The following is a 16,914-nucleotide window of genomic DNA, read 5'->3' as shown; positions in this document are numbered from 1 at the left end:
TATTTTCAAAGTCCAATATTGACAGATAATCTGATTTCCCACGCGATGAGTTTAGGCAATGCCGGAGCCTGTTAAGATGTAGCGGTTTACGTCATAAACCTGGCAGGAAAGTTCAGAGCAGTGCAGTCAGTTTAAACAGCAAGCCGGTAAGAAAAGCTATTGTCAAGACATTAGGCAATTAGGCTACTGTACCCCGTAATACAAAAATAAACTTGAGAAACACAGAAAGTTTGTTGTACTGTACAGGGACAGATTAAACAAATATGGGCCCCTGTGCACAATATCAAAAAAGCTGCCCCTGACCCCATGGCGTTTTGCATATCTTGCGTGCAGCTAAGCAGCTTCTCTCTTTGCTGTTTGCTGTGCAGGCTGGTGCACAATTGCACACAATGAAAATGTAGTACATTATGTCATATATTATAACTCAGGCCCACACAGAAATGAATTCCAGCAGCTGTTTTTATTATTAGGCTGTAATCTCCCTTTGCTGTCCAAACAGTCTACAGCAACATTTTTCACTAAACGGACCGGACACAGTTGTCATATCTGACGGACCGGTAGCAGGGACGTTGATAGTATTTAATGAGAGGTGGTGCTGATCATATTACGGGGGGTTCGGGGGTGTCTCCCCCTGGAAATTTTCAAAATTCTGGCTGTTAAATATACCCTTTTAACGCAGTTTGGAAGGGGCATACAAACTTTAACAGAGCAAGCAGGGCCCGTTTTCTGTCTGACTCAGGTGACGTGAACATTGGCTACCTGCATGATAAGGTTTTCATTTCACTGCTGCTTGACACTACCTTGCATGGAGACATATTTCACGTTAACAGTGGAGATGTTAGCAAAACTATAGCGTTTGGTAAATGGAGATGCAGATCATCTCCCTAATTAATTTCTTTTGCAACAGCCCACATTATCGCTCACTCCAGCGAGACGAAAGTGAAATAGGTGTAGGCCTATCTGTCATCGGTATCGCTATAGGCTATTTGCTACGATATAAGCTACTGTTAGGCCTACAACAAGTCGCGATTTATTAGGCTATCCAATCGCTATGCTGTTTTCATGAACATTGCAGGAATCCACTTCATTCACCTACCCACGAGTGGGTCAGTTTCACTTTCGCAAACACGCACACACATTGAATGAGCCCTCATAGCCTACCACTTCCACCTAATGTTATGCCTCTATATTTTATGAATTAAGAAGTATTTATTGATCAGGAAAACATTTAGTTTATTTTTCTTTCGGTCCATAACACCATTCAGTTGTGCCGCAAATTAACAGACAGAAGCACCGGGCATAATCTACTGTAGCCTAAATTCATGGCATATTTTTTTTTAAATCCGAGGGCCCCCATTGGCTGAGGGCCCCTGTGCACGTGCACACTTGGCACAAGCCATGATCCGTCCCGTATTCATAGAGTCTCAATGACCGAATAAGTAGATCTGACCTGTTGTCAGTTGAGTTCGTTCAATTCATTTATTGTAGGCTAGTAGCCTAGGCAAATATGAAACGGAGATGTAACGTGGCTACCGGCGGGATTTTGAACTTGCATGTTTCATGCATTTTAGGGCAAAAAAATACCTTCCTCGACATCAACAGTTGTCAATGTTATCCAACACCCCACTTCTCCACTCAGGTCCAGATTACGAGTCGAGCATGAGCCCAGCACAACCAACGTTAATTATTGGCACAGCAGTCAACCAATCAGCAAGATAACTAGCTACGGCAACTAGGCCTACAACAAAATGTAATATAGCCTAGGCATAGGCCTTGATTACAGGGCCTACATTTCAGTGCAGGATTGCGGGTATAGCGCATGATTTATTCAAGTCCTGCAACTCTAGCCATCATAATGCGAGAAATTCCTGCACACATTTTACAGCGCTGTCTGGTAACGTTAATCTATTAATGGAGCGGCGTAAATGCGGGACCGGACGGAACAACTTCTGACTTGAATCGAACGTAACCCATGCAGAGACACACACATTCAGCGAACCACTTTGCAGGTGCGCTCCTTCTCTAGATCTCGCAGCAGGACTTGTCACTGCTAAGTCAAATTATGCATGCTTCGATCTACATCAACCTCTTCTCAGGAAAAGAAAACAAAGGTTTAGCGATCAGGAACTGTCAAGAAGGATTACATAGAGTGGCCATGAGACGCGAGGGAACATTGATGTGTTCTCCATTTGAGTAACGTATATCAATTGCGGACGTGCAGAGACAGCTGAACCCCCAACGGAATCCCCACAATTTTTGAAAAATTTAAGCCCTGGATTAAACTTAGCTTCATGTGTTCCACTGAACATTATAATCAGTGGGTTCACAATGTGTGGGGCTGTGCTAAACCTGACCATAATGTACTCTGGCCAGAATTCAAAGTAAAAATGTATTGAGACAAGGTAGCATCCCATCAGGGTTATCTCAGCATAGTATACTAGCCTATAATATACAAACCATAACTCATAAGAAACGCTTAATTAACTAAGTGCATGCTGATCAGATAGGCTATGCCTATAGACCCCTCTTGAAAGACCCAAAACTATAATTTTACACAGTGTAGCCTGCCAGTCAGATACCTTGAGTCTCACATTTTAAAGTCTCAATGTGTCCATTTGTTTACACAGAATTCACTAGAAGTCATTCTATATTTTTCCAAAATTTTTTGACTGGGGGGCATGCTCCCGGACCCCTCTAGCCTTCCTGTGTGTGACACTGGGCTAAGCCCCCAATGTTTCAAATGTTTGGCTCCGCCCCTGATGACACTGTCATGAACGTGTCATCATTAGTTTGTCATAACAAGTTTAGATTAGGGTTAGGGTTAGAGTTAGGATTAGGGTTAGGGTTCATGTGTCATGACAGTGTCATGTGTTCATGACAGTGTCATGTCACTCTTATGTCGATACTGTCAAGTAAAGTGTTGCCGAAATTTGCATATCTGAAATGTCAAGGCGGTGCAACCACCTTCATACAATGTTTATTTTAGGACATTCCCTCTTTAAGAGGACCCCAAGTGACCTTTACTGATGAGTGAAAAGTTCGTAAATCTCTTCATAGTTGGACTTGGACAGTTTACATGTCAATGTAAAACTAAGAAAAAGTTATTTGAATATAAAACTCTTTCTTATATTGTAAAATTGAATGGATGAACTTGCTAGCAAAGTCAAAAGGTTATATAGGTGTCCAAGAAGATGTATAATTTGAAATTAGTAGCAAAAGTCAGGTGTCACAACTGCATCGTCAGGTGGTGCAACCAGGTAAAATACTCATTTAAACCAAGAAATAGTAGATTAAAGTGAACAAATGGTTGAAAATGTGTTGTAGCTAATTATTCTATTAAACAATATATTTTTTAAATGTGTAAAGTATCACAGTATTCAAATTTTATATGTAAAGTTGGATGTTGAAAAAACAAAATACCTGCCAGTAGTTATTATCATGAACAAACTGTCAAAAATAAACCCCGCCCCCCTGAAACGTCATAAACACGTCATAACCACGCCTCCTTTTTATGCAAATTAGCCATGTGGTTGTCACCATGTGTTGTTTGTTATTGTTATTGTTTTGTGAGTCATGTGACAGTCATGTGACTGGTGTCAAACCCCTGGGCAGCCATATTGGATGTAAAGTCATGTGACAGTCATGTGTCTGTTGTCAAACAATGCCACGCCCCCCCCTTGGCATCCATATTGGATGTAGTGTCATGTGACAGTCATGTGACTGATGTCAAACCCCTGGGCGGCCATTTTGGCCGCCAAACCCCCATGTGTGTTTTGTGGATAATGGGGGATCAGATACTTTGTAAGAGTTGTATATGTTTAGTGGTAAATGGGGATAGATATAAAGTGTGCTGCTAGCCCAGAGGAAAGAAAATGTTAAAATGAGAGCTCCTCTCTTTCTCAGTTGTTTCTCCTAGACAATAATGAGATCACAGTGATATAAAAAATTAGATTATTGCTTTTGTCTCCCGCTTCTCAGGTTTGTCTCTGGAGCAAAAGAGTTAAGTTATCTCAGTGTAGACTCCCTTTAATATACAAATGAGATCTCATCAATATTTTAAATAATGCTCAGTGTTGTCTAATTTATACATCTCATATTTTACTCAGGCTGATCCACCAGAGAGCTCTCTCTGTAAACTCATGCAATTCTCATTTCAGATCATTTTGGTAAATCTCAGATTAGGCTCCATCAGATCCAAGAGATCTCTTCACAAGCTTGAACCGTTCTCATTCTAGTCATCTTAGTTTAGTCCTTTTTTGATTTACAAAAGAGATCTCAGAAAAGGCTTATACAATACTCAGACTTGCTCAATTTATATATCTCATATTTTACTCAGGCTTATCCATCAGAGAGCTCACTAAGTGAACTAATGTAATGCTCATCCAGAACTATTTGTTTTATAAATTAGTCTGATCTGTAAGAGCGCTAGCTGTTGTACAACAATTCTCAAATGATTTTCATTGGCTTATTTGTTTTAATTGCACATATTTTCAAGTTCACATTTGCAAACAGTAGGCCTAACCATGTGATGTGACCACCACACATGACGATGTTCTGATAGACCTCTGAAGTTCGCCTACAAAAAAGCTACCATCTATGCCCATACAAGGAGATCACCTGTTAAATTCTCGCACAGGGAGACGACGAAATCGGAGACGCAGACGTTTTCCTCAACACACTTTTGTCTTCAACCTTCGAGTAGATATTATAATCAATGGTACGTGAAGGCGGCACAATTTGATTTTTGCTACCCCAGAGCTAACTTGCGACTTGTTAGCAAGTTAGAGAAATCAAGTTAGACTCAGAGGTCTATGATGGTCGGACGTGACAAACTCGCGTGCAGAAGACTCCTACCAGAAAATGCAGTCTAGATTTGGCGCCCAGTGAAACCAAGTGAAACGGTGTGTGGGTATGAAGGATTGTGCAGAACTTGCCACCACGAAAACTCAGAGAAGGTACATTAACATTTTGGTAATTTGCTAACGTTCTTGCATATTTTTAGACTCAATATATCATTGAACAACCTGACGAAGCAGCACAGAAAGTTAGCTAGCTAGTTAATGTTAGCTACTTGTAAGTTACATCACTGGCTGTGCCGCTTGTATATAAAGCTAACGTTAGACAATTTAACGTTGCTAGCTTACTTTGCCTTATACAGCTTTAGTCTGTATGTTTTGAATGGTGTTAAGCCATGCTGTAGCCAAAATGCACGGAATTTTAAAATGTCTTTGGGATGTCAGTCAAGATGACGAAGCTAACGTTATTGCCACTGGTTTAAACTGGTTCCAGCTCAATTCCACTGAAAAGAGGCCGGCAGCTCTGGAAGACTACGCTAGACCATCAGATCAAACAAACAGCGTACCAAAATGGTAAGTATATTTTTCCCCACAATATGTTCTCACTTTTGTTTAACCTGCTATAAATTACAGCATATTGTAACAGGAGTGAAAGGGCATTCTTGTAACCCAGGTAAACTAGGAAGTAGCATTGTTGCGGTCAAGGGATCGTGAAATAGGCAAGTCAGCATCTGCAGTCATGAATAACTTACCAGTCAACAATTCTTTTGCAATTAATAGAATCTGTAGCATGCAAATCAAACCAGCTATTAGCCTAATATAAAACCATGATATATCTAGGTATGGTGAAGGGTATGTGATGTGGGGTTATCTATCTATCTTTTAATTACAAAAGCCAAGGGAACTTTATCAGGATGCATAGTATCCTGAGTCCATTCAATAACTGGCCTTAAAAATAAAAATCTGCCTGCCTCTATGGGATTTTAACATAGGGGTTCCTTACTTATGCCCCTGTATTTTAAGGAATAACATTTATTAATTTACGATACCTGGTTCATTCACAAAGAATATTGGTGTGTTTAAAGGTTGGATTTTTTTCCTCATTTTTTAATTGAGGCATTAAGATCAATTTCCAACAGATGATTTATTGTATTCCTCTGGTTGTCTTAACTTATGCACAGTTGATGGTTTTATAAAGACACCCCTACACCAATAAATAGTTCATGTAGACTGTCACACAATGGTAAGTGGAACATTGGCCACAGCTTGTAACAACTTCATTTTTTACCATTCTTTGCGTGGGGATGTGTACACAAGGATGTGTAACCTTGTGTAACTTTGTGTAACTTGGGAATTACAACAGAAAGGAACACGTTTCAGCTAATCAAAATCAATGACTGAAAGTGTCAGTTTCAGAGCTATTATTACCACACTGATAGATTGAATTTGCTTTTTATTTGCAGCCTACGTTATGCACTGTGGAAGCAGCTCTATGGATGGACAGCTGTGGAATCCATAAAGGTCAAGAAGGCTTTTGTTTCGAGGGCTGGAGGTTCCAAAACATCCATGAAGCTGGGGTAATTTTCTCTTATTTTAAATTATTTCCAATTGTGGTGAGCATTATTGGTGGGCTTTTTATAAAGGGTAGGCCTCTATTGCACTAAAATTATTCAACCTTTATACAGTTAACATCAAACTGTGTAGCTCTGAAAGCTACAAAATCACATTGTCATAGAAATGATAGAGGCGAAATTTCCACTAGGTTTTATGAAGATATTTTACAGATGGGCTGAACATACATCAAAAAAAAAAAAAATGACATGGCCAAAATGATTAACTCACCAACAATATTTGTTGTATGGTGTATACCAGGGATCACCAAATGGTGGACAGCGATCCGAATCGGACCGTGGCGTGATCCTATCCGGACCCAGACCATAATAGCCTAATTTAGATTTTCCGTAAGATTTCAAAGCTGCGCTAAATGTTTAGTTGGTTAGGATAACAGCATTTACTTCAGGAGCTTCAGGAACCATCATTTCGCTTGCTGCTACTCAGCCAGTGAAATCTGTGAATTCTGATAAAGTCGAGTCAGTGAGTAAAGTAGCCTACTATGGGGAAGAAACTGATAGCCTGAAACGAGCAAGGAGAGGAGGCGGGGACGAGAAACAATCAGATGGATATCTAAGTTAACGATAAGTAAGTTATTTTCAAATCATTGATTGCTCAAAGAGGAGGAAGCTAGACAGCGAGAACAGAGCTTTATATAACGATACGGGGGGGCAATACCACGCCAAAACTGTCCGTCCGTAGCGCCAACTAGGCTAAATATGGATGTGACAGTTTTGCACAGAATTACCCTGGACCTCTTCTATTCTGAGACAGGCGATTTTTAAAAGCGCCAATTTGAAGCACCTCTACTAGACAAAGCATATTGAGCAAGCATAGGGTAGGCTAGGCCCATTCAACAGTGAACTGAGACCACAGAATATTTTTACGATTTAAGAAGGCAATATGATTGATCCACCACAATCTAGTTAAGCCGACATGCATTCACTGCCCAACAACGTGATGTTCCTGGGTTTCCAGGATTTCGGTCAACATAAAAAAAAAACTAAAAAATTAAATTAAACTTGCTGATTAATGGGTTCAAGGAACCAGCCTTGTCTCAGCTCAAATTTTATTTTAAGTTCACGTTAAGATCTTTAAAATAGCCAAGGCTACTCAGTTTTTCTCCCCAATCACTCTTATCTTGCCTTATTTCTCCTCATTTCGAATGTTGCCTTTTAGGCTACTTATTTTATTTCACATTAAACATTAGGCCTAGGCCTACAATCTTCTTGAATTTCCCCTTGGGGATCAATAAAGTATCTATCTATCTATCTATCTATCTATCTATCTATCTATCTATCTACAACTAGGCTCCATCCATCCATCCTAATATTATATATACACAGTGGCGATTCTAGACATTTTTAACAAGGGTGGCACTAGTGAGGCACTGATTCAAGGGTGGCATGAGGCAAAATATCCAGATAAACAGAAACAGGCTCAAGATGTGAAATTAGCACAAATACATTAGGGAAACCAGATGCAAACACCATACTCATAAATTGAAGGACAAAAAAACACAAATACCTTACTCTCACATAAAATGTCTTTGTACTTGAATAAAATTTAATACAAACATATTAAAGTTAATTATGTAAGTTGTCTGTTACTGGGCTATGCTGTTCTAAAAAAAATTCCATCATGGGGACATTAAAATATAATCAATTTTATTATATTACTGTAAATGAAGATATACAAAATATACTCATCCAAGACATTTCCCCCACTCTATGGCCATCTATTTTTGTAGCTGTTACAATAATTTGACCTGCTTTTTTGTCTATTTGTTTATTTTCTCAAGAAACTTGAGGTTGGTATGAAGGAGTGTATTGTGTATGTGAGCAATTTCATCTTCCTGAATCTCAATATTATGATCACAACAAGTCTGGGCAAATTATTAATTAAATTTTCGCATTGGGGGTAACTTGTTGCAGGGCAACCATAACCGGTTCCATGTCTTCCGATTAGATGATTAATCATCAGTTTCTTGAGAACTTTAAAGTTCTCAAGAAACTTGAGGTTGGTATGAAGGAGTGTATTGTGGATGTGTGCAAACATTGTGCACGTTGCACATGGTGCAACTTCTTGCAGGGCAACCACATAACCGGTTCCATGTGTTTGAATTGGATGACTAAAGTTCTCAAGAAACTTATCTACCTGAATCTCAATATTCTGATCACAACAACTCTGGGCAAATCACCAAAAGTAGGTTATTGGTTTTACCAAAATAATTTGGCACTATTTTTAAACTACAAACCTATAAAGTTTTTTGATACAAAATATGATGCCATTTTTTTCCAACTAAATAAAATAAAATGACCCCATACTATTTTGTATTTTACATACATGTATCAGACATACTGCCTATCCCTGGCTGTTGGCTGCAGCAACTCAAGCTAGGTAGTACTGATTGTTTTGTGTTTGTTTTGTTTTTATGTTAGTTTTGATCCAATTTGACAGCTTTGCTATGTTGCCCACCCAAAATTTCTACCAGCCCACCCAAATATAGTAGCCTAGCCGAGATTAGAACCAGCCCTGCCCTGCATGGAGACATATTTTACGATAATAATGGAGAAAATGTTAGCAAAACTTTAGGTTTTTGTTAACGGAATCTCCGACCCTCATTCATCTATTTTAAGAACAGCCCACATTCTGCCTTCAATCCAGCGAGACAAGTGAAATAAATGTTTTTTTTTTTTTTAAAGCTGTCATCGTCATAGGCACGATATTAACGCTACCTCTGTTAAGCCTACACAAAGTTGCGTATTAAGGAGTATTTCCTGATCGGGGAAACCTTTCGTTCAAGAAGTTCAATTGTGCCGCAGGCAAGTGTGTTTGCCACTTACATTTCTGACGCCTGACACTTCACACTGCTGCAAGTGCATCAAGAAAGGTCCCGCCTTACACCATGTTAATGGGCAATCGTAGACTAGGATTTGGGGTGGCACCTGGGGTGGCCAATCAAATCTCAAGGGTGGCCTGTGCCACCCGAGCCCCCCCTTTGGCTCCGCCCTGTATATATATTATACATACATACATATACATAGCCTAAACATTATGATGCTCGGACCTTTGCTTGAGGAAATTTTTTCGTAACGACCTCGCTGAAGATTAATTGAATACCCCTGGTGTATACTGTATTTTCTGTATTTTGTTTTGTTCTTGACATTTGTCAGTGTCTCTTGAGTGATCAGAGCTAAATGTTTTGGGCTAATTTAGATGTAATATTGAGTCATTGTCTTTGATTTACGGATTGACCCTAAAGCACTCCTTGTTTACAAATCACTTAAAGGACAAATCCGGTATGAATTGATCCATAGCTCTTGTTGGAAATCACTGTGTGCTGTTCATAGGAAAAAGAAAATGTGGCACAGCCAATTCTGAGTTATGGACAGGGAAGTATAGCCCAGAGCCGTATAGAAGTACTTTTAGTATTCCTGACATAATGCAGGGTAGCCGCGGGGTCTTAAAAGTCTTTAAACGGTCTTAAATGTCATGTTCCTTAATTAAGGTCTGAAAAAGTCTTAAATTCCGTTGCCAAAGTCTTAATTTTTTAAACGGTCTTCAATTTTAATTATACTAGCCTGCAAGCAAGGTGAAATGGGGGAAAAAACTAGCCTGGCGGGCCATCCTATATCATTGAAATGTATAGTCTGGAATCAAGCCATTCACCTCGCTTAATCCAAGGGACGGGCAGAGAATTGTCTTTCAAACTGCCTAGGCATGCAATAGGCCAGCGCCACGACCATATCCGTTATCCGGGTCGGCAAAACGGCAAATACATCCTTCTTGAAAAGGAATGACTTAAGTGCATTGTGTTGCTCAACTTTCAAAGAAAAGCACAAGTCCAACTCCTCCAAAGTTGGCGCCAACGCCGATTCAAACAACCGCTCTTCGTTTGCCATAGCCACCTTCCTTGTTGTTCACTGTCGCAGGACTGTCGCCATCCTGTTAAGCCCGCCTTAAGACTCTCTAACAAAATAGAGCACTGTGATTGGATGACGTCCACGGCGTCAGCCAATAGAAATCCCTATGGTTTGATACTAGACGTACAGGCTGAGCAAATTAATTTGCCGCCGCTAGGTGCGTCTAGATTTCTAGGTTAGGAAAAAACAACAACAATGTGAAAATTCAACAGGGGGTTGATTAACGTCAGAGATCGTCTAATTTAGTGTTGCACGGTGCAACCGATACTACAAAAGTGTTGCAATAGCTATTAGCAGTTGTCACAATACCTAATTTTATTAGTATCAATACTTTTAAGAATGACCGTGTTCTTGTTTGTGTGCACAAGGCATGCTTCTAGTGCCTCCTCCCCAAGCCTGTGGCTGTCGCGCCTTTTCTCCTCACACACATATGCGCAGCTGTCGTTGCCATAAACAGCGAGACATGGCTGCTAGTTTAGCTTAAGTGATTCTGTGGTAACACATAATAATAGGCTAATATCAAGTTGATTTGCTCACTTGCACCTCTCATAACCTACCTAGGCTATGAGATGTACGTAGGTCTACTATTGGGTTTAATGTCATTTAGAAATAGGCAGCGCAACCTTTGCAAACTTTTACATCTGGAGAGAGCTCCTTGCTAACTAATTCTGCTAGCTCAGGTCATGTATGTCATTCGTAATTAGTGCTAAAATCATTATTGAACATGATCCCTTCTATGAACTTGATAGTTTTTTATTTACATTTATTTTATCTAATGACAGACAACAATGAATTGCATCCACATATCCTTATGCATTATGTGCAACTATTATTCACTAGCCTAAAACCGTGAGACTGAAGGCTACAGTAATTACTCAATTATTTCTTAAAGTGACAAACACTCAATTACACCTAGGCCTACACACCACATTAAAATTTGCCTAGGTGTAATAGTTTAAAAATAAATATTAAGTATTCAAATGACTAAATATGTTTAGCAATTAAGCAGATTAATAGTAATTATGCAGATTAAAAAAATACTATACATTAACTGTACACTTTATATGAATTCAAAGGTATATGAAATAGAAACATATGAAATAAGCCATAATTTTTCGTGTGTGTGGAAAGAGTCAAGCAGAATCTAGGATGCCCACTGGTGTGAATGATAACACTATATTCAATATTACTGATGATGTCAAGGTGGTCTGGGCCCCAAATCAAATACATTTTTTTAAGAATTATCGAAGAAGTATCGAAATCGCAATTCTTGATGTGGTATCGGGTATCGAAACAATAATTTTGGTATCGTGGGCAACTACACTAGTCTAATTTCTTAGGATATCGCAAAACAATACTTTGGGTTTTCGCGACCGCAGCAATGAATCAACATAATCAGTCGAAAGGAGAGGACAGCACATCATGGGGAAGTGTTGTTTTAATTGTCATTATGGATTTGATCTGGTGTTTTACAACCGCATAATGGGTGTGATGTAGGTCTTAATTTTCATATAAGTGGTCTTAAAAAAAAAGTCTTATTTGGGGTGGTCAAACCTGGGGAAACCCTGTAATGGAAAGAAGATACCGAAGGCTTTTTTGCCATATTGAGTCAGCTTTACTTTCTTGTCCATAACTTGTCTAGGTTATGACACATTTTATTTTATTCTTTGTCCTTTGGACAGTGCCTGGTGAGCTCGAACAACAAGGCTTTGAATCAGTTTACACCAGATTTGCCCTTCAATGAGACTGTGTGACATGTTCCAGCAATACTCATCACTTAAACCTCACTGATCACAGGAGAAATGTTCCTGTTGAAACCCACTATCAGAACTAAACAAGGCAACGCTGCATTTAGTTGTTATGCGTTCTGACTATAGAGCCAGCTCCCAGATGACAAAAAAATTGCCCAAATTACTTTTTTTTGACATCAGGACTCTGAACTAAACTATTTTCAGATGCCCATTTTTTTTTTACACTGAATAGGCTTAGTCCAACCAAAACAAGGTTTTGCCTAGTGGTAAGATGGATAGGGTTAATCCTAGTCTGACAATACAGTTTACTCACTAGATGAGGTGAGGGAATTCAACACACTTGTTTAAGCTTGACAAATATATCAATACAATCTGTTTTTCAATTGGGCAACATATAGCAAATGTGAGTGGTAGCTATCACATCCCCCATTCTGTGTTTAAGTGATTAATAAGGTGTGTCTGATCTTTGTGCTGTATCAAAATTCCCACAGTTATGAAAGCAGACGGTCAAACAAATGTCTTACTTTGTATTTTTGAGTGGCTCACAAACTAACAATGTTCTATTTTCTGCTCTTCTCTCCCTCCTCCCTTTGGTTGGTTCCACCACCAGGATAAAAAGATGAGATTGACCAGCCCACGCTTTCATCCACCATTGTACACAGTATGGCACGCTTTGGCACAAGTTCAGTTTGTTTATTAGTTCATTCCTCTATATTGTATGATTTATAGATAGACTTAAATTGTCATTGTGCAGTTGGTCTGTACAATGCAATTTGCTTGTGCAGCTTTTAAAAATAATACTCACATACACACTCACACACACAAAAAATTAAAAAATAAGAATACACAATCTTTAAAAAGAACATATCAAGGCATTAACATGCTTCCATTGCTTGAAGTCCATTTTAAAGTGCAACTGTGCAAGCTCCCATTGCTTAAAGTCCATTTTTAAAGTACAATTGTTTTGCTTTGTTTTATAAAATAAAAATTTGAAATGCTATGGAGTGCCCTATTTTTTGACCCTCAAACTGATATCTCAATTGTAACTCCTACTTCTCAACAGTTTCTCATTGCAATGTCTCCTCATTTGCTCTTATTTCTCCTAAGGAGAAACAAGTTGTAAATGAGACTACACTCAAACATATAAGAGATCTCCCGTATTTCTCCTGCTTCTCAAACTAATATCTCTTATGTGACTCCATCTGCTCTATTATTTCTCCTAAGGAGAAACAAGTTGTAAGTGAGACTACACTCAAACATATGAGATCTCCTGTACTTCTCCTGCTTCTCAAACTAATATCTCTTATGTGACTCCTACTTGTCTTATTGCTATGTGTCTCATCTTTTGCTTGTTTTATTTCTCAAAATTAGGAGAAATAATTGTGACAAAAGTAATACTTAAATGATCCTTAAAAGAGAATCACCATTTAGCCTCCTTAGCAACAGAAGGGATACAAATGAGAAGCAAAAGTTTCCTCTGGGAGCATAGCCGTTGACCTGTTTAGCATGTTGTTAGAGGTTCTGGTTGAAAAAATGTGTTAGCTATAAGTTACAAGTGCTAACCAGTAGGCCACGGCTTTGTCCGGGCATGTCTCTGAGTGTGTTGTTTGAGCCCCCTTTCATGTGGGGGGGTCTGCCTACTACCCACGCATACACTAGTGCTGATAACATTGTAAAAGATCTGTTTATGAGTAGTGACGTCTGTATGCAGACACCTGGTTATCTATAAACCCTTTTTGTAGTGGGTGTGTTTTGCCCCGGCATGTCTCTAGGATTGAGATTATAAAAGCTGTGGGTGATGTATAGCTATCATTGTTAGCAGTGATTTTGAACAGAACTTACCATGGCTGACATGATTGAATCGGCAAAAATCAAAGAGACGGATTACACTCACGCCTGTTAGCTTAAGCTATCGAATCCTGAAATGACTTTATGCACCGCCAAAGGAGGAGACCTGAAACTTTTGTTAATTTTCTGAGTAAACCTAATGATGGCGTGAAATACCAATGGTTGTTGAACGATGGGCTTATAGGAGGCTATGTTTTTGACAAGGAAGATCGCAGTGTGAAGCTATAACGCTTTGACATCTCGGATTTTGTTTTCAGGCGACATGGCGCACATTTCATTTTGTGATGCAGATTGGGTGATGTTTAGGGACTCTTGGAAGGATATTGTACAGCCTGCTATGGACAGTCGCTACACAGCATCATGGAATAGTCCAGCCTATATCAAGTCATATGATAGGGTCTCAAACAATACACTCAGAGACATATCCTGACCCAACACCTCCTCTACAAAGTGAGGGGTTCATAGACCCCAATACATACATACATAATTAACCACTGTGTTTGTAATCAGTTAAGCAGTACGTCTCCGGCTAGCCTGTTGTTTGATGAGCCACATGTAAGGGGCTTCAAACAATAAACTCAGAGACATGTCTGGGCACAACACTGCCTCTACAAAGTGTGGGGGCTTCTTAGACCCCCAATACATACATACATAATTAACCACTGTGTTTGTAATCAGTTAAACAGTATGACTCCGGCTAGCCAACTATATGATAAGACACATGAAAGGGGCTTCAAACATCACACACAGTGACATGCCCGGGCCCAACACCTCCTCCAGGCATAGACCCATTTGGTCACACACACACACACAACCCCATGATTCTAGTTATAAAAATTACAGTACATGGGATTTGGCTGACACCTTTTTAACCAAAGCGCCTAGCGAAATGGTAACCAATTTAAACTTTTTTTTTTTTTTAATTATTTTTTAATCCATATCTCTCAACATCTCTAGGACTTATCAAAAAATAAAAGTAAACTTCATACTACTCTCAGCCATTAATATAGTTGCTAGGAGTGGGGGTCGAACCCACGAGGACACAAACATCCATTTGATCTTAAGTCCAACGCCTTAACCACTTGGCCATCCTAGCAGCACATTTTGTATTTACACCCATTTACCACTAAACATATACAACTCTTACAAAGTTTATCTGATCCCCCATTATCCACAAAACACACATGTGGGTTTGGGGGCCAATATGGCTGCCCAGGGGTTTGACATCAGTCACATGACTGTCACATGACACTACATCCAATATGGATGCCAAGGGGGCGTGGCATTGTTTGACACCAGACACATGACTGTCACATGACTTTACATCCAATATGGCTGCCCAGGGGTTTGACACCAGTCACATGACTGTCACATGACTCACAAAACAATAACAATAACAAACAACACGTGGTGACAACCACATGGCTAATTTGCATAAAAAGGAGGCGTGGTTATCACGTGATTTATGACGTTTCAGGGGGCGTGGCTTATTTTTGACAGTTTGTTCATGATAATAACTACTATTGAACTTTGACAAAAAAAAGAGGCTGGACAAAATCGACACCCCCCTCCCCCTGTAAAACTGGCTGTATCTTGGAAAGTATTGATCTTACATAAGAGTAATTTTACAGTGTGTCTCCTGGGTAACATAGGTACACCTGGTCATTTTTTCAGAATTTTTTGAGACCTAAGTGCGTGGGCCCTGGTTAAACTGACGTGGAATGACCCATTAGTGAAATTGAGCTTTGGTATTTGTTTTTTCTCTTTCCAGATCCCCTGTTAAGAGATTACTGGGTATATGAGGGATCCTTGACAACACCTCCTTGCAGTGAGAATGTCACCTGGATCCTATATCGCTACCCACTCACAATCTCCCAGATTCAGGCATGTCCAATGCTGTTTGAAATTACTTTGCGCTAGGAAGGGTGTTAAACATAATACCTGAGTGCATAGGTTCTGTTACAAAGCATTATTACAGCAGCCATTCTTGAGGTATAGGACAAAATATGATGCAACATTGGAAATATGTAGCCTACCCTATCTATGTTGAACATAATGATATATGATAATACTGGCCAACTTCAAAATCTGCCTTTTAACAAACAACCAATATGTTTCAGACAAGCAATGTTTCAGACACTTATAATTGCATTATGACCTACGATTCCTCTACGATTTCGAAACAGCAAATTTCATCTCCAATTGTTGCTGGCCACTTACCATTGTTCACCGCAATGCAGACATGGGGGTTGTGATAGAAAGTAAACGTCAAGTTTGAGGCATGTTAAGAGTTGGCTGTGAATTGATTATGCTTTTTAGTTAACAGGATATATTGTATTATAATGTGTGAAATGGCAATGTGAAACATTTTCTTGTCTAAGTATAATCCTGATTTATATGCTAGCAAAAATGTTGCCAATTTTAGGCAATGTAGCCTAAAGTAAGCCGCTTTCTATCTCACTCCCTCTTAAACACGTCTCTGTCCCATAAGTTACAGTGGTAGTAACAACAGTCAGTAAGTACTGTAAATTGCCAACAATCATCATAGAAAAGTTTTAGCTTACTTCGCATGCTAGGCTTTTATGTATAATATTATATAGGTTAGTGTCACTACGAAATGTAATGTACTCAAATTTACCTTAATTTAAGGTGTGACCCCTTAATCTACATTTAAGATGTCAAGTCAGGGGTTCTCTTTATTTGTTCTGATTAAGGGGGTAATTAAGGACAAATTACCTATATCTTAATTTTAAATTTTATTTTAAGGTGTTAATTCAGGGATTCCTTAATTAAGAGGGGAAGAAAGTAAGGGGTCAATTCAGTAGGCTTTTTTTCCTTAATCGACCTTAATCTATAGTATACACATTTCTACTTAAAAACCACTTAAGTATAGAATAGTTTTAAGGTCAAAAATAAGGCATTTATAAGGGATGAAATTAAGGGGTTTTGTTTCGTAGTGCATTGAGGATCTAAAATCTCTTC

The 16,914-nt window shown here is 39.1% G+C and overlaps 1 protein-coding gene and 1 non-coding gene across 3 annotated transcripts in view; one reads left to right on the top strand and one right to left on the bottom strand.

The window, feature by feature from the left end:
- ca8 (carbonic anhydrase VIII) overlaps positions 1-16,914 on the top strand; it is a 102,242-nt gene that overhangs the window by 59,659 nt on the left and 25,669 nt on the right. The window contains exon 7 of one of the 2 annotated variants that reach the window (XM_048246348.1): positions 15,704-15,816. The exons of the other annotated variant lie outside the window; for it this stretch is intronic. Within the exon in view, the coding sequence (XP_048102305.1) occupies positions 15,704-15,816 (113 nt within the window). The remainder of the gene's footprint in view (positions 1-15,703; positions 15,817-16,914) is intronic. 2 annotated transcript variants of the gene reach the window in all.
- Positions 14,944-15,028, bottom strand: trnal-uaa. Its single transcript has one exon. It is a non-coding gene; the product is annotated as a tRNA-Leu (tRNA).

This window comes from Alosa alosa, chromosome 1 (assembly GCF_017589495.1).
Source record: "Alosa alosa isolate M-15738 ecotype Scorff River chromosome 1, AALO_Geno_1.1, whole genome shotgun sequence".
Taxonomy (NCBI): Eukaryota; Metazoa; Chordata; class Actinopteri; order Clupeiformes; family Clupeidae; genus Alosa; species Alosa alosa.
Note: the sequence above shows the minus strand (reverse complement) of the source record. Positions and strands in the feature narration are given on the sequence as shown.